The sequence below is a fragment of the Magnolia sinica genome, chromosome 10 (genome assembly GCF_029962835.1).
Source record: "Magnolia sinica isolate HGM2019 chromosome 10, MsV1, whole genome shotgun sequence".
NCBI lineage: Eukaryota > Viridiplantae > Streptophyta > Magnoliopsida > Magnoliales > Magnoliaceae > Magnolia > Magnolia sinica.
Genome location: NC_080582.1, coordinates 83,961,372 through 83,985,711, shown reverse-complemented (window position 1 = coordinate 83,985,711; position 24,340 = coordinate 83,961,372). Strand labels below are relative to the sequence as shown.

Genomic DNA, 24,340 nt, shown 5'->3' with positions numbered 1-24,340 from the left:
TGGGATTTGGAAGTAAATGAGAGTGAAATACCTCTTTGAGCAAGTAAACAGATATATTGATGTGCACACGTTCATTATACTTGTGGCACACTGATGATATTTTAAAACATTCTCATTATTAGATATATAATTAAAATCACACTTATATGATGATCCAAACCGTCCAAAGGTTGGCTGTTTAAATGGATGGTTAAAAAATGATGCTAAAGTTACTTGTGATTCTCATGTTTGTGGCCCTACTTGGGGCTTGAAATTTCTTCACCTTTACTAATAATAGGCTTATTGTAATCATTTTGTTAAATATTACAAACGTACAATAATTTGGGATGTTAAAATTAATTTAGAATATCACATATTCTTGTGAATATGTTGAAAAATTCGAATGCATTGCATTTCTCTTATTAGTACCTCAAAACATAATATTTCGAGGTAAATGAATTGACAATAAATGACTTACTCAATTGTATTTAAACGTAAGTAAATTAAATATACAATATTTAATATAATGATTGTAATAAGTCCGTTAAACTATATAATTTAATAAAAAATGAGAATATTTTATACTTTGAATGAGCCTAACATAAGGATCCCAATAAAGTAACTTGCCAATAATTTTTAACCATCTATTTAAATGGCCATTAGATAACTTATATCATTCTATATGTGTGTTATTTGTAATATATTTAATAATTGAATTATTTTGGAGTATCATTAATATATTATGCGATTGGTAGACAATGCAATTTACATGCCATACATACCCTCCCTAACATCACTTATCGGGATGAATTAAAAACACAAATAATAGCTTGATTCAAAACTTTTATAGCTTCACTAATATTGCAACTGTAGGTGTTCAATCCTCACGTTTTCAGCCTGCTGAGTCATGTGTCCTGGGTGGATGGCCTGACTTTCCTCTCCTGTGCCTTAAACAATGGGGCCACCGTGATATTTGTGAGAAATTTACAAAAGCCAGCAGATGGAAGACTCAAAGACTCAAGTGGGCTGACTAAACGAAAAAGTAGGTAGGTAGGAAAATTCCTACGGGTGAAACCTCCCGGTGGACAGTGATGTTTACATGCCATATATACCGATCATAACATCGTTCGGATGAACTGAAATCACAAACAATAAATTGACTCAAAACTTGTGGCCCCCCGAATGTTCCTACAGTTGACGTTCAATCCTCACGTTTTTGGCACACTTGGGTCTTGTATCCTGCTCATTTTTGACCCATGCCATGAAATGAACTAGAAAAACGGATGGGAGGGGTGGATATCTAGAAAACATCACGGTGGCCCAACCTAAGTTTCCCGCGCAGGGACTTCCGGAAAGGCTTTCGCAGAAAGTCCGCGTACATCTCTCCGTACCCTCGCAGAGTAAAGTGTTTCTGTTTGAGAGAGAGAGAGAGAGAGAGAGAGAGATGGGCGTTATAACGGAGGGCAGCATCTCCGGCAATCTTCCAGATGCTGAAGCCTTCGCCGTTAACTATCCGGGCTACCCTTCTTCGACTTCTCGCGCCATTGACACTCTCGGCGGCATCGATGAAATCCTCAAGGTATTCTTATTTCTACAATATCCACTATTTCCCCAATTCCTGCAAACAGGACCCGCGTTTGGATGCACTATCCAATCATATCGCAATAATTTCATCAATTAACTACAAGCGCCCTCAAATCTCATTTTACATGACTTCCAACTAAATTCAATGGCGTTAGAGCTCTCGCTTCAACAATACGCATGCTTTGGTTGTTGTAAATTATCGCAATTCAATTCTATTGCTCATCCAAACGCAAACACGAAACCTTCCAAACTCGGGTAATGTGCGAGCTGATCGGGACCGTTGATCTGTCCCGCTACCTTTCGGTTGGGTGATATCCCAAAAGAAGGGGGATTGGATGGTGTTAGCTGTTCAATTCGGCGTACTGCGGCGTGAACTGTTGGCTAAAGTCCTAGCAACGGCCCACATTCAACCAGGAAAATCCACAGTGGATGGATGGTCAGAGTTGTAGCATCGCCACGAGTTTTGGCTTATAGTCTGCCAGTGAGGTGTTCCATGAATAAACAGTCATGATCACCTGCTCAACATGTGTTTGCCAAATGTACCATTAGAAGAGCTGCACACTAGCATCCCTATTTGGGATGGGCCTCATATTGATTCATGGGCTTTGGTAGCTATGGAAAACAGTTGGTCGGAGATACACTTCATTTATTAAAAGAAATATTTAGATAGAAAAATGTTTTGGTGTGTGAATTTTCTCCTCTTGATTCAGTAAGAAATTGCACTCCACCTGAGAATATGACATGCATGTATAGCATACATTTTATGGAGAAGATTGATACTCTTGTTAGATGTGATAATCCATACATGAGCACACTAATACAAGTACATGTGGCAAACATGTGCCTCAAACCATCCAAATTGCGGTTTGCACTATCGAAGGGTAATAACTCAAAAATCACACTAAATAATTGAGACTTGAGAGCGACTATCTTCCTTTCCAACTTTCCTGTTACATAGGTATGTGTGTGTGTGTGTGTGCGCGCGCGCGCGCAGATTAACTCAAGGGAAATCCTTATGTACCACCTTTATGGGGATGTAACATCAAGGTATTCCATAACAGTAATGGTGGCCGTAATGGCCGTTACAGTCTCTCTCTCTTTCTTTGAAAAAAAAAAAAAAATTAAAAAAACTTGTATCGGCCCTATAATGGACCATTATGGCCTTTACAAGGGACATAACAGGTTGTTACAGGGGGTTGTAACGGCCATTACAGATTATTTTTCCATAACAGCCGTTACGGCAGTTACGACCCCATAACATGTAACGGTTGCCACCATTACCTTTACGTAATGGCCTTTACGGCCCTATAATGGCCGTTACGGCACACCATGTATAGCATTGTCCCCAAAGTTATTAAGGCACACAATCAATCATCGGCTTAGATTGTCAACTGGCCTGATGCTGCTATTTGCAGACCATGATCCAAAATCACACCAACCTTATCTATTGTTGTTTTCTGTAGGCAGTTTTATTTAATGCGCAAATCACATTGTCTCTCTCTAACTATTCTCTGAGGTTTGTGACTTTCTCCAAGCACTGAAACAAAATTATGCAGCAGCATGGTTCTTCAACCTGTTTTGGGGAATTTTGAGAAGCGTTGCGGAATGATTCGTTAATCCATTCATGCGTGTCACTAATTAGATGATGATGATGGTGTTCGGCAGAGAGCCATTTTCTTTATCTGACCCAAAATGGAATTGTTTCCTTTTTGCAGACACGCAACTCACCGACGAACAAATTGGATCTTCGTTTTCGCCCTGAAGACCCCTATTGTCATCCCACATCTGGTAAACTTCATCCATGTAGTGGTCTTCTGCTTAGGGTATATAAAAAGAGGTCTACCGATGACAAAGATGCTGCTGTCACTAAAGAGAAACAAAAGCATTCGTCAACAGGCATGCTTAATTCAAAGTCAAAACCTTGCTTTACTGAACCTTGCAATGATGGACAACAAGGTGACACGTCTGGGACTCAAATGTCTACCGTAATTGATGAAAAGGTTGCACAAACACGTGAAGAAGCATCATCATCCACACAACTATGCGCTGATATTGTGGCTAGAGTGCCCGAAGCCTATCATTTTGATGGTGAGAGTGGAATGCTTGTAACTATTATTCCTCCATGTTTTCTTTGCAGAATCCTTACTCTTGAATATCTATTCTTCTAGGAATTGCTTGATACTTCAGCAGAGTATGATGTTCCACATGCCAAATGCACATGGTATTCAAGTACGACGGACCAAATCCCTTTCAAATTGTGAACCCTGTTAAAGTCCCTTGATATACATTGATACACCATCCTCTAACGGATAAATTATTCTCCCACAGGGGGCCATTGTTTATGGTGTGAGTGAGTGACCCTCCACCCTTGCCCAGGATCATAACTTGGAAAGCATGCGAATTGAATGATTGTAGCTACCAGATTTGTGGCATCACATGGATGTTTAGATGAAAAATAATCAAAGGTCTAAATTTTTTTTTTTTTTAAATTCCATTAACTAGAGGTTGGTTGTTTTATCAATCTGATTGGGGCCCATTATTTTGACCATTTGGATTGATGTACACGTATAGGACGTGTACATCAACTTCATGCATGCATTTGGACTTTGGATCATCGAACTCTGCCAAAATATTAAAGTCCTCATATTCCTCTTGACAGTCGGCTAGTAAATGGGTGATGTCAATTTCCACGCTCATTGAGCTTCTTTGGCATCGCATTATGTAGACCGTAACTGTTCATAGATTTGCCTTTTGGGTGACATGTAGTACTTAGGCTAAAGTGCACTGTCGGGCATGGTCATGTTGGCACATGAGCAGTGTTCAGTAAATGTGTATCACTCCACTTGAGCATGTCCTTTCCCCTTTTGATCCGATGATGATACATGTCTGCATCTTTGTGCTAACTTGGGCACCTGTGTTTATTACCTAATACGAGGGAACTCCATGTGTATATGTGCCTCATGCTCAGCAACGCCTACCATCTGCACTCCATAACTCTCCTTTCCTTTCTTGCCCTTTGGAATGTGCTTGTGTTGGTTGGGCTGGGGTTTTAGCACTGGATGCGACCATGTTGGAATCGGAGTCTTGTTGATGTGAGCCTTTGGCATGTTTGGGTCTAGAGCCCAGGTAAAAGAGGAAATTTGATGTCCAGTTGGCTGCCGATTGTGAAACTTTTTCCAAGTTACCATTTACAAGCCGACTGCAATTGTTGGTAGAAAGGCTAAGATGATGAATGGGCAATATCAATATATTAACATGAACGTTTGTTGTCAACTTCATGCCACCTTCATGCATGTTGTTTTTGGTGACATGTTTTTGTTCTACGTTTTTCCAAATTTCTTTTGTTCTATTACTTCTCTGTAGGAATGGCAGACTACTAATATGTTCTTCCCAATTTTCTTTTGTTCTATTACTTCTCTATAGGAATGGCAGACTACCAATATGTTCTCCCTGTTCATGCCGATGTGGCCAGGCGAAGGAAGAGACATTCGACTGAAGGGGAAGCACACTTTGGTGAGTCCTGTACTTCCCTCTTGGGTGTAAATATGCACAGAAATGGAAAATGCTTCTCTTGCAACTTATTTAATATATACTTGCTGCTTCCACTGTAAATGTCATTTGCTGTTTTACAGAGAAGGGTGGCCTTTTGGACTTAGATCAGGATGATTTGATGTGTCTGGTCCCTCCGTTTTTCTCACACAAGGACAAGGACGAGCCAGGGAATTTAGTGTATGATAATTTATCCTTTTTTGTGTAAATAGTACATTAATTGCATTTATTGTTTACTTGTCATCACCAGTGTTTTCCTTTTGGCATCAATACTCTGGTCTTTCCCTATCTTTTTTTTTATCCTAGAAAGTGAATTCAGCCTAAAGACAGATCCTTAAAAAAGAAGAAGAAGAAGAAGAAGCCGGCTTAGTTTTTTTTTTTGGCTTGATAATTTTTACCCATATCACTTCTGATTTTTCATCAGAGATTTGTTTGCAAACAGTAATATGCTGTGAAGTTCTGTACTACTGAAAATAAAGATGCAAGTATTGTAGATGTCGGATTGTTATTTGTTTTCTCAAATCCTTTGGTTGGGTTTTTGGTGCTAAATATCATGAATCACATAAGCATTTTCCTCTATTTACTTTGTTTTACTAAATGTTTTAAATAGCTACACTATGTAGCGTAGCTTAGCCTTAATGCCACGTAGCTCCTGAAAATGGCTTAAGTCACATGTAACCTACACTGCACGCTACATGCTATGTAGCTCACATTAAAAGTTATTTTTCACTACAACATTAAAATCAATTCATGTTTTCAATGACTTGTTACATTTTTTCTATTTTCAATAAAAATTAATTAATCTTTCCAATGATTTTAATAAAATAATGTAAGTAACAATAGTAAATTAGTCTTGGATCTGCCTTTACACTTGTCATTGAACTTTCTTATTACCTTAGGTTGTGTTTGATTGCACCAAATATCATGAAATTTGTTAAATTCCATTACTAAATACTAATCAGTCTAATTTGGTGCAGAATATCATGAAATTGGTGTAACCAAGTGCAACCTTGATTAAAAATCTAGTATCGGCATGTAGCTTATGCTACACGCTATGTAGTTTATGCCTCACGCTATGTAGCTTATGCCTCACGCGTTAGAGAGGTGAACGCTATGCAACATGCTATTCGCTATTTAAAACATTGGTCACTTTCCAGGTTAAAGCATCACAATTTGAATTCAAAAAGGAGATATGCGTCAGTTCTGCGAAATCAGTGGGAGGTAATGTTTGTGTTGATGGTAATTTAAGGTTGTTCTATGCAGTTGAAATGTATTGGAGAATTTTCTCTCCCTAATCATGTTAATGCTACCGTCTTATTGAGAGAAGTACACTACGTTATGCCTGAAATTACAAAAGTGCCCTTGCACCTAAAACATTTTTGCATAAGTTTTAAAGAATCTTGGTGCTTGTTCCTTGAACACCTGTTGTTGAAGATACTCAAGACATTCTCTAATGTAGCTGTCTTATTGGCCATCCCCAAGTAATGACAAGGGATAATACAGTACAAGTTGTTGCTAGGAAAACTATTTGTTTGCGGCAGCTTTTGCTCATGCGCGACTAAGGGTTGGGTTGGCATTGCTTCAAGCAATTGCAGAATTGATTCTCAAGAAATTATTCTCTAAATTTTTTCAAACATGTATAAGAAAAACAATTTCCCTATGAAGGTTTCAATGGTGACCATTGAATCCCCATTGTTTATTGTGGCGTGGCCCTCTTTAAGTCTTGGATCTGCCATATTTTTGGAGTAATAGAATAACATGACATGGTGAAATGGATGTACGGAGTGGATATTGCCTGGTCATTGAGGTGGGCCCCACTATGCTGCAAGCAGGGGTTTAGAGAAAGGTCAAATCTATCTGGCTTCTCCAGAAATGAGATTTGCTAAGCCCACTTGTGTGTGCAATACAACTCATTTAACCACCACACATATGCCATCATGGCATGTAGGTCCGAGATCCAATCCATCCATTGGAAAGGCACACCCATTTCCAATATGGGCCAAAGTTTTCTAACCCATCCACCTATTTCCAATATTGGGCCCACCTTCTGAGTGGATCAGATTAATTTTAGGGAAAACATGGTCAGCCCAATCGATGGATGGATTAATCTCGTCCTATGTGCCATGATGGCACGTGTGGAGGTGTATGGCTCTCCGCTTGTGGGCAATCTGCCAACAAGAGAGATCTCTTCGATTTTATGGGTGCTTTTCTCAAGTTTGTAGAAGTGGAAATGATTGCAATAAATGAGGGGCTAGGCATTGTTGAATGCAAATTTGGAAAATTGGTTAACTAAGGGGCTAACCAAACAGACTTAAAGCATAAAAAAGTGATTTTTAGAATCAAAATCACACACATAAGTCTGTTTGGTTAACCAAACAGACTTAAAGCATAAAAAAGTGATTTTCAGAATCAAAATCACACACATAAAAAATCTTCTCTTAGCAAAGACAAACATGCTCAAAGTAAATAGTAAGTGCAGAGTGCTATGGTGCTTGTATTTAGTACTGGGGAAAACAATGGTAGTCCTTCGCATCAAGCTCGAAACAAATTCTATTGCAAATACCCCACCAGAAGGTAGGATCTTTGTGTAAGCGGTGAGAATCCTCATTTCTGCTACCCAAACTAAACCCTGGGAGGCTGCAAGGGTAGTAGCTTGCTTCAGGTATGAAAATATAAAGGCTAGGAGCAGTGTTCGAAGTATCGGTATCGCTACAAGTTTCGCCGGCCAGGGATACGGAAACAATATCGATATCACCGAGAATATCGCTGATTACCGGAAATGCAGGGAGACATGGGAAAAACGGTGGAATTTTTAGTGAAACTTCAAGAGATGTTAAAATGTACATATTTGCATATTTAGAAATAAAAAAATTTGTAAAAAAGAATGCATACATAACAAGTTTCCGTTTAATGGGGCATTAAAAGCATATGTTGTTGTAAGAAATCAGTCCAACCATCCCATCCGACCTATTTAACTATCCAACCTTCCATCCAAACATCCATCGATATTGCAAAATATCAACAACATATGATATTTCACTAAGAAATCATCAACAATTGGAAAGGAAATGGAAGATTGTGGTCTCAATATCGCGCATGTTACGATATTGATAATATCGAGATATTATCAATATTATCAATGCGAAATTGAACACTACATACAACCATGTGCCTATGAAAAAAATTGAAATAATTTTTTTTTTTTTAATAAACAAAATTTTAATGATATCAATTTGTTGGCAATATTATTGAAATAACGTTGATACACTTATGATACAAGCATTACCTAGAATTTACATAGTCGAAAATATTGGTGATACATTGGCGATATTGATGCATTGGTAATACAAGTGACACCTAGAATTTACATAGTTGAAAATATTGGCAATTACATTAGCGATATTAATACGTTGGCGATACTTAGCGATACATTGCTAATACTTGAAATTTTTTATTCTACCAGCATTATCGGTATCGCTGAGCTAGAGATAAAGATAATATTAGAGATATTTCAATAATATCGGAGATAATTCGAACACCGGCTAAGAGTGTAAAAGACTACAAATGACTCCTTAGGGGATGTTCAATCGAAGGTTTTGAGTGATTGAGGCAAGGTCCTTAGGCCAAATCATGTTGAGAGAGGAGTGCTTGCATGACCTTACCAGTTTAAGAATTTTGAGGGTTCTCATCAGAAAGGAGAAGCCAGAGAGAATAGACCTAAAATGAGTGGTTGGGGCATAGTGAATGCATATTTATAGGCAAGGAACCCCATTTGATCAACTTTGTATAAGTCTAATGATAAAATCACATGAGGGACACGTATCTTTTGCTCCTACAATTCTTGGTGTACTGCTTGACATGGTGACGGTCTGAATCACTGCTTCACCATGTTGGAATCTGCCATAAATGGTGTGCTATTCTTGTCATTACTGATTATTACAGCCTGTACGAATGAATCCTAGTGATATTGTCGATTCTCTCAGTTGAAGTGCGGAGGATGATGGTTGGGTCTTGGGGCTCTTGTGTTGGTTGTAAGGGTGTCTGGTGCGACTAGTGTTCGAAGTATTGGTATCGCTACAAGTTTCGTTGGCTAGGGATACGGAAACAATATTGATATCGCCGATAATATCGTTGATAACCGAAAATGCAGGGAAATATAGGAAAAACGATGGAATCTTCGGCGAAACTTCAGGAGATGTTAAAATGTACATATTTGCATATTTAGAAATTAAAAAAAAAATGTAAAAAGAATGCATACATAACAAGTTTCTATTTAATGTGGACTTAAAAGAATGTGTCATTGTAAGAAATCAATCCAAGCATCCCCTCTAGCCTATTTAATCATCCAACCTTTTGTCCAAACATCCATCAATATTGCAAAATATCAACAACACAAGATATTTCACCAAGAAATCATCAACAATTGGAAAGGAAACGAAAGATTGTGGTCTCAGTATCTCGCATGTTGCAATATCGATAATATCAAGATATTATCAATATTATCGATGACAAATTAAACACTACATACAACTAGGTGCCTATGAAAAAAAAAATTAAAACAAAAATTTTGATGATATTAATACCTTGGCAATATTATTGAAATATCATCGATACACTTATTAGACAAGCATTACCTAGAATTTACATAGTAAAAAATATTGGCGATATTAATGCATTTGGCAATATAAGCGACACCTAAAATTTACATAGTTGAAAATATTGACGATTACATTAACAATATTGATACGTTGGCGATACATTGCTAATACTTGGAATTTCTGATACTACCAGCGTTATTGGTATCGCTACTAGTGTTATCAGTATCGCTGAGCTGGAGATAAAGATAATACCGGAGATAATTTGAACACAGGGTGCGACAATCCCAAATGGGCATGCATGATGAGCCGGATTCTGGTATGTGGGCATGCATAACCTATAAGTGTCCTATGGTCTATGACCCATCAAACTGCACCATCAACACCATCATTATGCTATTAATCATGCTAATATGGTATCTTCTATCACCTAAAATATCTCCTCTTCCACATTTAATCTCCCAAAGTGCAGCAGAGTCACCTATTCTTGCACGGATGCACTAGATAAGTCTTTTAAGGCATGTGCAATGGCACAAACACACAATGCACCTGCACCTGAGCATGAAAAAATGTGCGCCCTTTGTTCTGGCAGTGTGAAATTGTTTCTCTAAATGCTATAAAAGATGTTAAATGTCTTGTGAAACTCTTTATTTGATGAAATATTTTTCAATTTTGTTTGTAACTAATCACTATGCTAGTTTGGTATCTTGTACTATGTCTTTCTTTTTATGTTTTGCTTGTATGTACCATTGAACTTTGCTAAGCACACTCATGTGCAATAAATCTCATGTACACACCACATGTGCCAACCACCATGGCACATAGGTGTGGGATGTGTGCAATAAAGGTCATGTACATGCCACACATGTGCCAGCCATCATGGCACATAGGTGTGGGATGTGTGCAATAAAGGTCATGTACATGCCATGCATGTGCCAGTGTGGGATCCAATCCATCCATCTGTTGGTCTGACCTTATACATGTATTCCCCAAAATAAATCTGGTCCACTCAGCATGTAGGCCCCAGTATTGGAAACAGGTGGATGGGTTTGAAAACTTTAGCTAAGATTTTCAGCGCCATACATTTGGTTTGCAAACTGTGGCCCACATAACCAGTGGGTCAACCTGATTCTTGGGCTAGGGTATCAATATAGTGGTGCAGTTCTGATGTATGGATTGGATCTCGGACCTACCTTGCCATGCTGGAACACATGTGGTTTCATTTTATTAATTGGTTCAAATGAAAAAATTAATAAATTCCAGGCTGATTCATTTAATGTTTTCTTATTTTGCAGATGGAAATTGAGCCATGCTTTGCAATTGATTTTAACATAGAAGATATCCTTTTGCTTTTGCTTTTGCTTGATATTAATCAACCTTTTTCTGTCTTGACATTCTTCTTTCACCGTGGAACTTAAAATTCATAAAGATTCCTAAGAAGATTAATTGGGAGGATAACATTCCCCAAGGTTCAGCTTCCTGGGAGTGGCAGATGGTTATGTCAAAACTGTTTGATGAACGGCCGATATGGCCTAGGCGGTCAGTGCATGACCATCTGCTTGTGAATGGTCTAAAGGTCACCATTGATCAATTGAAAAGGTCTTCTTCATTGACTTGCATTCTATGTTGTTCTTTTCTAAATTCTGTTATTGCTTGAAATGCATATTGTTCAACCTTGAGGATTTATTCTTGATAATTTGCATTCACAAAGTTTAGAATTTGCAGGCTTTTCCTTAGGAATGCATATTACTTCGCCACTGGACCGTTCGGCCACTTCTGGATCAAAAAAGGATATGACCCCCGTAAGGATCCCGAATCCCGGATGTAAGTATCTAGCTTACCTTACCTTTGTACTTTTATTGTATGCGCAGGTTTTTTCCACATTCTGTGTTGCATTATGGTTTATCGCTTCTGTTTCTAGCTGTTGTCTGATTTTCTAAATTGTTGAGTTGTCAGACATATCTTTTGTAACTTGTGCAAGAGCAAACGATGGTTTATTGTTTTCCATCATTTCTTAGCTGGAGTAGGGCAGATTTAGATTTAAGCAATGAGAAGATTTGCTTATGTAGCATACGAAATAAAAAGAAATGTATAAGAAGGCATAAATACATTTGATATTTGAGTTAATTTGGATTTGATACTTGTTATAGCTGATAGGAACTTTGTCTCTGAATGTATGGAATTACAGGAAATAAGACTGAGAGACGTTCATTGTTGTTCATTTGCAGTTTGACTTCTGATTAATTTGGATGGATGACTTGTTGAGGAAATTTACAGCAAGTGTATTTGTGGAGAGGTTTCTAGAATGCATCCTGATGTATAAGAATACGATATGTCAGGACTTTAGCCTTTGAATCTGGGAGATCTTCCAATGATCCATGACATTTACGCAATGGGTCTCACTTTTTATGGTGGATAGATGACAAATAGAGGCCCTTCAATTCAATAATTTCAACCTTTGAGAAATTGGCTCTTTTGCTTTGAATATGGAAATTCACCATTGCCTTATAATCAAAGGGTTGAAATATTCGATCTGAGAGTTTTTCCGGGCATACCCTATCAAAGGGGAGCCCTATCGCATAAGAAGTTTGGGACATTGAGAAGAATCCAAATCCAATGCCTAAAGTCCTTACGAATTGTGTTGTAAACTTCTAATACATCAAGGTGTATTCTATCAAATCTCATTTTTGGAAAGAAATTTGGACTAGATTCTGCTCTAGTTCTTGTTCAAATATGAGTTAAAATACAAGAAATTGTTTTTTTTTGAAACATGAGAACACACACACTCTTACACCCCCCACACACACATGGGTTCTCGAACCCATGGCCTTAGAGTTGAAACACAGTGTCTACCACTGAGCCATGAGTGGAGACCCAAAATACAAGAAATTCTTGTGGCTATGAGGTGAAAGTGGACAATATTGGTCCCCTAGAAGTCCCTAATATGACTTGTTCAGATATTTGAAGGAGCCAACTTCCCTTTGAGGCCAGGAGGCAAGTTGGAAAAAGCCGATTTTGTCCTACTCTAGAGTTAGAAAATAAGTGGGCCAGGGCCTGTGAGTTGAGCCACTGGAGTGTTTGGTATGGGATCTGGATTGGACCATACTATTTGATAATTTAAAGTGAATTTCAGCTTTGTAATTCCGCCGTTGAGAATTGGTTTGTAATTCAGCTTTATCCCTGTTTAGAATCCTCTAGGATTCTTGAAATGTCTGAATTCTTATCTTGTTAGTTGTTGACTTCCATCAGATATCAAAGAGTTGATTTTCGACTTCCATATCAGTTGAGAACTTCTGGGGAGATGAGCACAGTTGATGAGTAAGATCTTATTTGGACTTTCCTTTGTGTACTTTTCTTTCCTTAAGGAGCTTTTTGTTGTATATGTTGGGTTGGTATTGTGCATGATTGTCTTGCTTTGCAACCAAGGTATTCTATATCGGTAACGGTGGCCGTAATGGTCACCACCATTACCAATACGGGTATCGGCCGTAACGGGGGCGTAATGACTGTTACGACCACTGTAACGGTTGGAAATTTTCTTTTGCCCAAAAATTTCTGAGAAAATATCTATAAAATTCAGAATAATGTAAATATTCCAAATATGTATTCATTTTTTTGTTTTGAACATGTTTATGGTAGTGTAACAGTCCACTCTTTGGTGAGAGTGTTGTATCAGGTTGTCTGGTGAATTTGTGAACATGATTATATGTCTTTAACGTTTACAAATTACAATCAGGCATTAGAACTAGAAATCAGAAAAAAAAAAGAAAAAAAGAAAAAAAAAGAGGCATTAATACTAATTCTCTCTCTCTCTCTCTCTCTCTCTCTCTCTCTCTCTCTCTCTCTCTCTCCCGTGCAGTGTTTAAAGTATTAGTATCACTACAAGTGTTTTGCTAGCCGGGGATATAAAAACAATATTGATATCACAAATTTCCGAGAATGCAGGGAAGCATTGGGGATACGTAGGGTAGACGATGGAATTTTTCAGTGAAATTTCAATAGATGCTAAAATACACATATTTGCATCTTTATGAATAAAAAATTACAAAAAGAATATATACATAATAAATTTTCATTTAATAGGGCTTAAAAGTATTGTGCTATCATGAGAAATCAGTCCAATAGTAACACAACAATCACTTAAAATCTCATTAAACCAATTAACAAGCAAATAAACATGCATGATGCATTCATACATTATATATCCATGCATAAATAAGCATATAAACACAATACACATGCGTGATGATCCAACCATCCAACCATCTATCCATCCAACCATCCCGTCCATCCAACCTTCCATCCAACTATCCCATCCATCCAAACATTTCTTTAATAAACAAAATTTTGGCAATATCGATACATTGGCGATATTATTGAAATATCGCCGATACATTGGCGATACAAGCGACACTTGAGATACTAGCGACACTTGAAATTTATACAATTAAAAATATTGGCAATACATTAGCTACATCGATACATTGGCGATACAAACAACAACTAGAATTTACATAGTAAAAAATATTGGTGATATCGATACATCGGCGATACTTGGTGATATATCATTGATAACTGGAATTTCTAATGCTACTAGTGTTATCGGTATCACTACCAGTGTTATCAATATTGCCGATCTGGAGATACGGATAATATTGGGGATATTATTGTAATATCAGGGGTATTCTGACCAATTCTTTGATGTATAATGAAAGATGTGTTTCTATTCATAATTTCTACTATTGCCTTTGTGTTTATTTAGCTTATTTTCCCTGTGCAAAAACTATTAGATCCTTTATCTTGAATAAACTATCACAGTTTTTGCTTTAATGGGTTTATCAGATTGCTCCAACTCCTGCTTAACACTTTCATTTCCCTCCCTCCCACCCCCCTCATAGGTTAAAGCATACATGGAAGGATATATGTGAATTTCGAGCTTTTCCGTCTAAGAGTTTTATGTGCTTGCAATTTTTTGAACTTGCTGATGACTACATTCAAGAAGAAATCAGAAAACCTGCTGAACAGACCACCTGTACAGTAAGTTCTTTGCTCATTCTTCTTCATTAAATAACTATAGAAAATCCAATAATTTGCCATATATGGTGATAACAGTGTTCCGCATTATGATTTGGGTAATTCTCTATCATGTTTAGCATATACATTTTATTTGAATTTAATGGCCTGTTTGAATCATCATCATCATCCCTCTTTTCCCTGCAATTGAGGTTGGATTTAAACTGGTAAATTTGTAGAAGTTTTACGATTGCTTTAAAACATTTGAACAGTCACAAATTTAATTTGATTAACTTAATCCATGTTAAACAAGGTAAAGAGAGAGAAAAACCGCTCCACCAGAAATTCCCTCTGCCCCTACTGTACTCCAACTTCGTAGTTTTCACCGGCTGTCTAGGGTTGAGTCCTGGGATTTGACGGCAGACTTGAAAAGCCACCTACAGACACTTTACGCCCAATCATTCTGGATAACAATTGCATCCTGTCTTGCAGCAGCTGCTGGCACAGAATTAGCCAATGCTTATTCCTCAGATACCGTCATTGCTTCTTCTCCGGGAAAAGAAGTTTATGGCCCATGGGCCTTCTACCTCTATGTGGTATTGCTCTGTCAGGCTTTTGCCCATTGCAGAAAATTCCCCACTGCCTCCTGTAGGAGTCTGGTCCGTGTCTCAGTCCCAGTGTGGCTGATCATCCTCTCAGAGCAGCTACTGATCATTGCCTTGGTAAGCTATTGCCTCACCAACTAGCTAATCAGACGCGAGCCCCTCCTCGGGCTGATTCCTTCTTTTGCTCCTCAGCTTATGGGGTAGTAGCAGCCGTTTCCAGTTGTTGTTTCCCACACAAGGGCAGGTTCTTACGCGTTACTCACCAGTCTGCCACTGGAAACAACACTTCCCCTCTAACTTGCATGTGTTAAGCATGCCACCAACGTTCAACACGAGATACATATTAAAGAGAATGGCTGGGGCACTCTTACTAGACTAGGGCTCTCAGGTGCACATGGTGCTCTACCAACAAGACGAGATGACTTGAGCCCCTTTATATAGATAGGAGTTATAACTCAGTACCAAATGTATCCAATTTGGGATGAAATGCATAAGACTATGAACTTAAAACACAACACAGTAAAAGGTTGAGGTTTACTCACAACAAATATTTTCCATTAATGACTATGCTGAAAATTTAGTACTTAGAATCATTGCATGAACGAAAATTACTTTGAAGTTTTTGGTTGCATTTGGAATTTACTATAAAGCTGAATGGCCATGGTGAACTGAGCTCAATTGCCATTTCAAGTCAGTTTGATGGACTTTATCCATTGCATTCTTGGTGAATGGGTGATGCAGGACATGGAAAATTAAATATGATATACGAGATTTCAGGCTTAAAATCACGTTAGTTCAAAAACAATCACACAAATTCCATATCCCACATGAAAATCCAAACATTCAATTAAAAAAAGGGGAATCTATGCGGGTCCAAGCCGACACAGGCTAGGACTGGACCAATAAAAATTATAAACCAAACGATGTCAAAGGGAAATAAAATCAACTACTCGTGCATAAAAATCAGTCCATAATCCAAGGAATTCCCTAATTTCAATTCGAGGAACCCTAAGGTGATAAAAGGGGGCAAATCAATTAGGGATCATGTAATCTAGGGTTAGGATTCATGAAAAACGGCTATGAGAGGATAAAAGAGGATAAAAACCTGAGCCAAAAGATGATCCCGCGTGTGGACAGCAACAATGGCCCAGACGGACGTGCGTGTGATCCCGGCCGCACGTTTGTGGGGCCCACTATTCAGAAAAAGGCCACCTTGGCCCTGGTCGGTCAGGAATGGACTCCAAAACCCCCAAATCTCAGCTCGATCCGATGTACGGTTTGTGCGTGGTGCTCCGCCGAAGTTTCAGCTCGCCTACGGGCCGAAATCTGGAAACCTGCTGTAATGAAGAAATCAAGTACGGATGGTAGAGGAAGATGGAAAAAAGATGATGGAAGATGGGAGTGAATTGGGATCGATGTGGCTTCGCACCACGGTAGTTAGCCCTTCGAAAAGGGAGGGCTTCGCACCCACTTTTAAATTCTTCTACAACTCACGAAGAAAGCAGAAAAATAATGCAGGAATTTTTTATTAACTTCAATGAATCAAAAGAACTACAAGGGGTGCCTATTTATAGGGAAAATCCTATACCCCAAAACTCGCACCATGTGTGCAACCTATTACTTGGCGATGAAGTAAACTAAAATAAAAACTAAACAGAGAAATCTAAAGCGTTCACAATGTTCTAAATAATAACAATAAGTAAAACCTAAAATATGAAATCAATCCGAGGAGTGGGCCACGATCATGAGATCCCATGATGGGCTTTTCTTGATTATCGGGCCCAATCTTTTGAACCAAACTTCGTCTTCTAGGTAGGAGGCTCTCCCTGGACGTCGTCATCGAGATAGATCGATGGTGGGGCCCTCCTACTCCGTGCGTGCGTGCGTAGGTGAGGCGGCGTGCGTGCCTGTATGCGCGAGATGTCCCCATCAATGGGGTGTCTGCACTTTCCAAACGGGGTAATGTTTTGAGTTTGAAGCCTGTACAAGTCATTAGGGAAAGTTAGAGGATTTCAGAGTTCTTTTTTCCTTCCGACTCTTTAAAGTTGAGGCCCTCTGCAGAAATCCCATGCGCACCCCACACACACACACACACACACTAAATGTCCAATGCTTTTGGTTGATGATTGTAGCCTAAAGCTCTAATCCAAGAATCTTTGATTCCTGCTAAGTAGAGACTGTGTGAAAACATGGGCTGAGGTGGTGAGGTGACCTACACCTTCCTTCTCTATTATCGGGGCCCATTGCTAGAATCATCAGAAGGAAAGACCATTCAAGTGGAGTCACTTGAGTCAAAGAAGAAAATCGACCTGAAAAACTTGAACAATTTACTCGTATGGATTTCTAGCCTTCCATAGATTCTGAGGATCTGTTGGCTGGTAGTGACTCCTTTGTTATTGCTGAAATTCTTTTGGCAGTTTTGGCTGTCCAGGAAATGGTTTATTCGAGAACCTATTATGAGCATATAATGCATGACTAATTTCAAATCTCATACTCCACAATGCTTGTATTATTGTGTTGAACTGCCATAGTTGCTCTGAATCAATACTGTTGTTGTCTGTTCTTCCTCCTGTTGAATATCGATTTCTTTTCCTTTTCTCTATCGTTGGTCTTATAAGTCTGAACTCTGAGGTTCACCAATCATGTCTCAATCTTTATACTTCTGGTTATTAGGATCAATGGTTATTACTGCATGGTTGGTGACTATGTAGTCTTTTGCAGCATTTGACGGGATGGTTCTCTAAGAATTTGTTTGAAAGTTTGAAGTTACGTGTTTCCATGAAGTTCCTTTCAATATGTCCACGAGTTGGTGCAAAAGACTTGTTTAATTCTGTATCAGAACGCTTTGAAAGGAGCAAGAGGCTGCAAGTTCATGGAAGAGACTCAAGGCCTGATGAAGAGGAGCATCAACTTGTTATCAGAGGTTCAATATTGACCAGAATGCCCTTACCGTTGCTAAATATTGAATGTTTTAGTGCTTAGCTTTGTGTTGTCTTTTTTCCTTTCTTTTTTCCTTTTATTTTATTTTATTTATTTATTTATTTATTTATTTTTCTAAATAAATATATGGAGGAATGCTCACTGCACAAGGCCTTCTGTGCAAGTTTTTGCACAAGAGTTCCCATGGGGACATGCGATCAATGTGTGCAATGCCTGGGCTACATATCTGGCCCACCATATAAGAAATAAGCCTTGGCTCAAAGATCAGGCTGAGGAAAGCAATGACGGCCACCTGGCTCTGTGTCCCATTCCTATCAAGCATTAGCATTGCTAAAAGTTTGCTAAAGGAGTAGATGTCAGTTTGATCAGAGGACTTTTTGCTAGGGAGAGAGTATGTGTATCTCATGCCTTCATATTCTGAAAATACCTTGCTATTATGCGGGGCAAACAAAGTGCAGGTGGCAAATATCCGCAAATGTCCATAGATGCTTTGAAATCATCTCAGGTAGAAAAGTTAGTGCACAGAAAAGTGAAATATTGGGCATTCATGTCTACGATAAGGGGGTTCGGATGTAAGACAGGAAGTTCTCCTATTTTTTTGAAAGGTAACACTTCCAGGGATTGAAAGGTAACACACACACACACAACGCTGTCTCTACCAGCTCATCTAACGAGCGGGGGAGAGGAAGTTTTCCTACGTCCTACCTTTGATTACCACTCTGCATTAGTAAAACTTTGAAGCGTCTGTGCGACGTGTTGATTGAGAGGATCAAGAACAGACTTTCAGCATTAGGCAGTCACATCACTCAAGTCAAAGTTGCATCATCAAACATGCCAGTATATTTCATGTCCTTATTCCAGTGCCTCAAAAGTGTGATACAGAGAATAGAAAAGATTCAAAGGGATTTCTTATGGAGGGGACTGGAGGACAAAAAGAAGTTTCATTTGGTAGGATGGAACATAGGATGCATGCCACAGGATAAGGGAGGCATGGGAATAAAAGACATTGCCACGATGAACCTAGCGCTTCTGGGAAAGTCGGTGTGGAGATTCAGTGTCAAAGATGACCATTTATGGAAGCAAATCATTGCAACCAAATACGGGATGTATCAGGGCAGATGGTGTACCACCAACTCCTTATTCAGAACAGCATGTACATGGAAGCTGGTGAAGTGGATATCAAAAAAGTTCCTGGAAGGAATCTCTTGGTGGGTGACAGCTCTTGGATCAGATCTTGGGAAGATGGTTGCATTGTGGTTCTAAGAGCTGATACCTCATATCCCTTTTTCCTCTGCTTTTGTTTTTGTACCTTTTTACCCTTGTTTAGGAAAATTTTATTCTCTGCCTTTCTTTTTTTAAAAAAATAAAATAAAATGCTCAATAGGCCTGAGCCTTGGGCCATGATCCACATTGGTGTAGCTTGCTGGATGATTGCTGTCTTCCATGTGTCCTCATTCCCCATAATAACTTGTGTGCAATAAGATTTCCGCTTTTTGATGTATGACTGATTACATTATTTTGCATGCATATTTTAACTTTCATTATATTTGTGAGTGTTTGACACGAGTGATTTTCCCCCTTTCAGACCCCAACAATCTTTCTGCTGATGGACTGGACATTAGATCTAACGACACAGAAATTGCATGTGATGATGATGATGATGATGAAGCTGAGGATGAGGAAGAGGAGGAAGAAGAAGAATATGGATTACCCTATGGGGTAAGGGAATCGCTGCATGTGCATACATGGAAATATTGCTAATCCAAGCTTCTTGAATTTTCAGAAGTTCAACATCTTAATTAATTCTCCGTTCCTTGGGGTTAAAACTTTATATCGTGCACTTTTGTTTGCAGGATGGTGGAGACAGCAATTTCTCTTTGGATCCAAGTTCTTGTATCCTTGAAACATGCAATATCTTTTGTTCTGAGTTCTTAAATGTAGCATTTTTTTACAAGTTTCTCATCAAAAGTGCCTGTCTTAGATGGGTGAACATTACCACGATACATGTGGGTGCACCCTCTGATGATCCTAATTATCAGTCTGTAGGCCCTTCTATGAATTGGTCCTGGTCAAAAACATCACTAAGATTATACAAACCTGATGAATGGGCTGCTGACTGTTAACTGTTGAGGACACATTTGGAAGTTGGGATTGCCCAAAAGGTGTGGATTTTGCAGCATGAAATGTCCAAAGTAGGGCCACACCACACTTGCATGTGCCATGCTGCCTAGCTCGTTTGTAGGACATCTAGGCTGTGTATCAGGTGGGACCGACTGTGTAGATTGCTTATTATAAAATCAGGCCAGGAAGCCATCAGGTCTGCCTCTTTGGGATGGATTGGATGATTTTTTTTTTTTAAATTTAATTTGTTTTAATGACAACAGTGTGCCCCCGCCACCCCTTTTTAAGGTGGAGACTATTCCCTGCGGATGCATGCAATCACCTGCAAACCGCGTGCATCGGGTAAAGCACGGGGATAGGAATTAAACTCACGTATGTGGGAAGCAAAACCACGACGCTAGCCATTTGCCCAAACCCCAGGCGGGTTCCAGGATGGATTGGATGATGCCATCATGTTTTCATGAACCTCATTACTTATGGCATGGGATTTTGAATAGGCAAAAGAGGAAGAGCTCTTTAGCACTTTTCTCTGCTATTGGTATTATGGACAATCTGTAAGGACTAAGGAGGGACGTAACAAAGTAGGGCTGTCTTGGGGCTTAAACGTCTTACATGGGTGTAACAGGGAGTCCTTTGATGAACATTTTGGGGTGGCCTGATGCTTGTTTTAGCCATACTCATCATCTATGCTCTTTTGTCTGGTGGTGTGGGCCCCTTTTATTTTTCGCTTTCTTTTCTAATTAACTTGTAGTTGCTTTACCCTTCCAAAAAAAAGAAAGAAAGAAAGAAAGAAGCGGTTGCAACAAAGAAAAGAAAAGAAAAAAGGTAGGTTGCATTTACAGGCACAATGGTGGGTCCCACCCGATTCATGGCTCGGAAGTGCTACCCATGTGCGTGTAGAGTTGTGTGTGGGGCTAGTGGACCTCTTAGATTAGATTCGAACCACTGTCTAAATTCATGATCATTATCCTCTAAGCCTTACCCCAATTAATTGGGGTCGGCTACATGAATCATGTTCTTCCATTCCACTCTATGAAGGGCCATAACTGCAGTTAGACCATAAGTCATCAAGTCTTTTGTTAGTACCTCCACCCACGTCCTTTTGGCCTTCCCCACGCCCTTTTAGAGCCTGCAACTTCTACCAACTCACTCCTAACTGGTGCGAACCACTGTCTAAAGTCATGGTGTATTTTGTGATTCCTTCCATTTCCCAATTCTGGCTTATGAGAACCATAGTTCAACAACTTGAGAACTCGACTCGGTGATCATCTGGGTCGGTTCGACTCAGACTTGATCTGAACTCGGCTCAATATGTAATAAACATAAATTAAAAAGATTACAAGTATTAACTAATCTATAAACTAGGTAGAATTAGTATAAAGTAATAAAAAATAGAAAAGTTGCCATGGTTAAGTGCTTCTCTCCCTAACCAAAGGTCATGAGTTTGATTCCCTCCTTTGCACCCCTTTACGTTTTTATTAATACAAATAACCATCCTGACAAACAAGTAACTTGGTTCGAGTCTCACCTAGTCAAGGTGACTCAGCTGAGTTTTGAGTTGAGTCAGCGAGTTTTAGAACAACGGCGAGAGCTGGTGTTAGATCGCTGATAGAAATCATAAATTTTAATTGCTGTTGTAAACTGGGTTTGTTTAGATATGTTGGTTCAATTCGGGATTTCTTTTGGCTGATTATTTGCGTTGAATGCAATCTTATTCACGTAGAAAAAGAAATTTCCTATATTTGAACAGATCCTGTTGGAGAAAACATCTCCAATGGCTACCTGCAGCAGCTCTTCGGCTCCCTTCCATTCATCGATGGAAACTACAGTGATGCCCAGGATGCCAACATAAGTGATGGGGAATATCAGATATATGAGCAGGACAGCGGTGGTGACAGTGACAACTACAACGACAACGAGGATGATGGTTTTTAATATGATGCTGTTAAAATTTATATTTTGCAGTTGAAGTGATTTATAGAGGCCAGAGAAATACTCTTTAATAGTCTGAGACAGTGCTGGTTCATACACATGGAGTCAGAAATCATACCAGTGGCATCACTCAAATCAAACCCTGCAAATCATGGCCCACACTTTAGATGGGTTATAAACCAGATTTTACGCTGAGCCAATGTCTGAACTGGCAGATTGGTGGACATCTAATGGATGGCTGAAATGAAAAGCAGTCAACGGTCCAAGTGAAACAAGCAAATGTCTCTTAGCCATTGGGATCATTCCATCAATCTCATTTTCAGGTAACCTATTTAAGAGTGGTTCTATGATATGGAGAGTAATATGAGCAGTACATGCGGATGAAACCATTGTACTGCCATAGTTTCAGATAACCACTAGAGGTTTCACCTTTTCAAGCCTTGAAGCTGATGTTTTTCTTTTGCATGCGAAAAAGATGCCATGAGTCTTATTGCTGTATTTCTTCTCTTAACTGTCTATTTGCAGGCCACCAATCGGAGGGTTAGGATCGCCCCATGGAGAAGATTTTGGGGCATGCTCCCTCCACTTGTACAAACTGAGGTCCTGGATACCATGCATCTCTTTTGAAGTTTGGTGCATGTAGACTGTTCCCAATGGTCTCTCCATGTATGAATTGAGATTATCTGAAGCTGAATGTTATGTTTAATCTTGCCTTTGATTTTGTATTTTCCTTCTGATTTTTTTCCTGTAATTTTTATAGCTATTGACTAGGAATAGCTCAAGGAAGAGAACTGATCAACCTACAAGCAAGGGGCCGTAACTTGTGGTACCCTAACATCTTTTCCATCATGTTACTTGTGTAGGACATCAGTACCATGAAAATGGTATGTCCCATCAAGGCTGCTCATCAGGTTAGCCACACCATTGGAAACGATGGACAATTGGCAGTCTGACTCAACATGCGGGTGTGACCCACCTAGTGAGCCAATCAGCCTGATTTTTTAGAGTGATCTTCATGGTGGGGCCTACCATTTCCATTGTCCGTATTTTCTGCACAGTTGGATTGTTGGGGGAAAGATGGTAAGGTAATTGTTGAGTGGGTTCAAGCCCATGCATGAGTGGTAGAGTGCCTTTCAACATTGGGATCTCCGGGTTCGAGCCCATGCATACCTTAAAAAAGAAAAAGAAAAAAGTTTTTTGATGAGTTCAGGGAATTCCTACCAAGTCTAGCCTTTTAGCCTTGAGTCGATCTATTCTACCTTGGACCGCTTTTCAGGTGGGGCCCACCAGTAATTTGGACATTCATTTGGTGCAATGCATATGGATGCTAAATTCCTTATGGATATGGAGCAGTTTATTTTGTCTTTATTCCAATATTTGAAGTTTGTATTAGACAAGTTTGAGAGTTGTAAGAGGGATTTCTTATGGCAAGGAACGGAAGAAGAGCATAAGCTTTCACCTAATGGAGTGAGAAGAGGTGTGCGAACCATTGGAAGAAAGAGGCACTGGGCTAAGGAATTTGGAGGCTACGAACTCATTGATATGAAAATGGCGTTGTAGATTTGGGTTAGAGGATGTCGGTTTTGTATGGAGTTCAAATAGGAGGCTAGTGGACAAGGGACTCATCTCTACACCCAGATACCTCGTTTCAACACTGAGGTCTTGGTCTCAATTCCTTAGAGTGGGTGGCTAACAGTGAAGTGTGAACTGACAGTGGGGCAACAAAAAAGAAGGAAAAAAAAAGGGACTCATCTCTATACAGGGCTTTGTACTCGTGTAAGTCAAGAGGTGAGTTTGAGATTAAAGTTTTTTGAAGGGGTGGTTTTTTCATTGGGAGAGAGTAAGATGATCAGGTTTTGGGTGGATGTTTGTTTGGGCGAGAAAGCATTAAGAGAAGACTTTTCAAGGCTAGGTAGAATTGCTGTGGAAGCAAACATCCCAGTTGCATAGCATTTCTCCCTATCAAAATATAGGAGGTAATTTGGGCTCTCCCTTGCTATGGGAGTTTGTCAAACGAGGAGT

At 39.2% G+C, this 24,340-nt stretch overlaps 1 protein-coding gene across 4 annotated transcripts; it reads left to right on the top strand.

Annotated features, from left to right (window-relative positions):
- The first annotated feature begins 1,329 nt into the window (after window positions 1-1,329).
- Window positions 1,330-23,043, top strand: LOC131217218 (uncharacterized). Of its 4 annotated transcripts, none has more exons than XM_058212066.1 (15): window positions 1,330-1,558; window positions 3,279-3,651; window positions 4,987-5,076; window positions 5,196-5,292; window positions 6,270-6,333; window positions 11,003-11,046; window positions 11,136-11,306; window positions 11,433-11,531; window positions 12,957-13,025; window positions 14,606-14,744; window positions 18,047-18,248; window positions 19,851-19,984; window positions 20,119-20,158; window positions 22,137-22,313; window positions 22,844-23,043. In XM_058212066.1, the coding sequence occupies exons 1-15, from the start codon at window positions 1,424-1,426 to the stop codon at window positions 22,861-22,863; spliced, it is 1,854 nt and encodes a 617-aa protein (XP_058068049.1). In that variant the 5' UTR covers window positions 1,330-1,423; the 3' UTR covers window positions 22,864-23,043. The 4 variants fall into 4 exon arrangements, 3 of the variants coding, with proteins under 3 accessions (XP_058068049.1, XP_058068050.1, XP_058068051.1); XM_058212067.1 differs by having other exon boundaries at window positions 1,331-1,558; window positions 3,279-3,351; XR_009157227.1 differs by having other exon boundaries at window positions 1,332-1,558; window positions 22,137-22,641.
- The last annotated feature ends 1,297 nt before the right edge of the window (window positions 23,044-24,340 follow it).

What these genes read in the sequence shown, in the direction of transcription:
- LOC131217218 (XM_058212066.1), top strand. Translation starts at nt 1,424, where the DNA reads ATGGGCGTTATAACGGAGGGCAGCATCTCCGGCAATCTTCCAGATGCT. An exon ending in GACGAGCCAGGGAATTTAGT is followed by an intron (nt 5,293 to 6,269) that starts GTATGATAATTT and finishes GTCACTTTCCAG; the next exon opens with GTTAAAGCATCACAATTTGA. An exon ending in GAGATGAGCACAGTTGATGA is followed by an intron (nt 13,026 to 14,605) that starts GTAAGATCTTAT and finishes CCCCCCTCATAG; the next exon opens with GTTAAAGCATACATGGAAGG.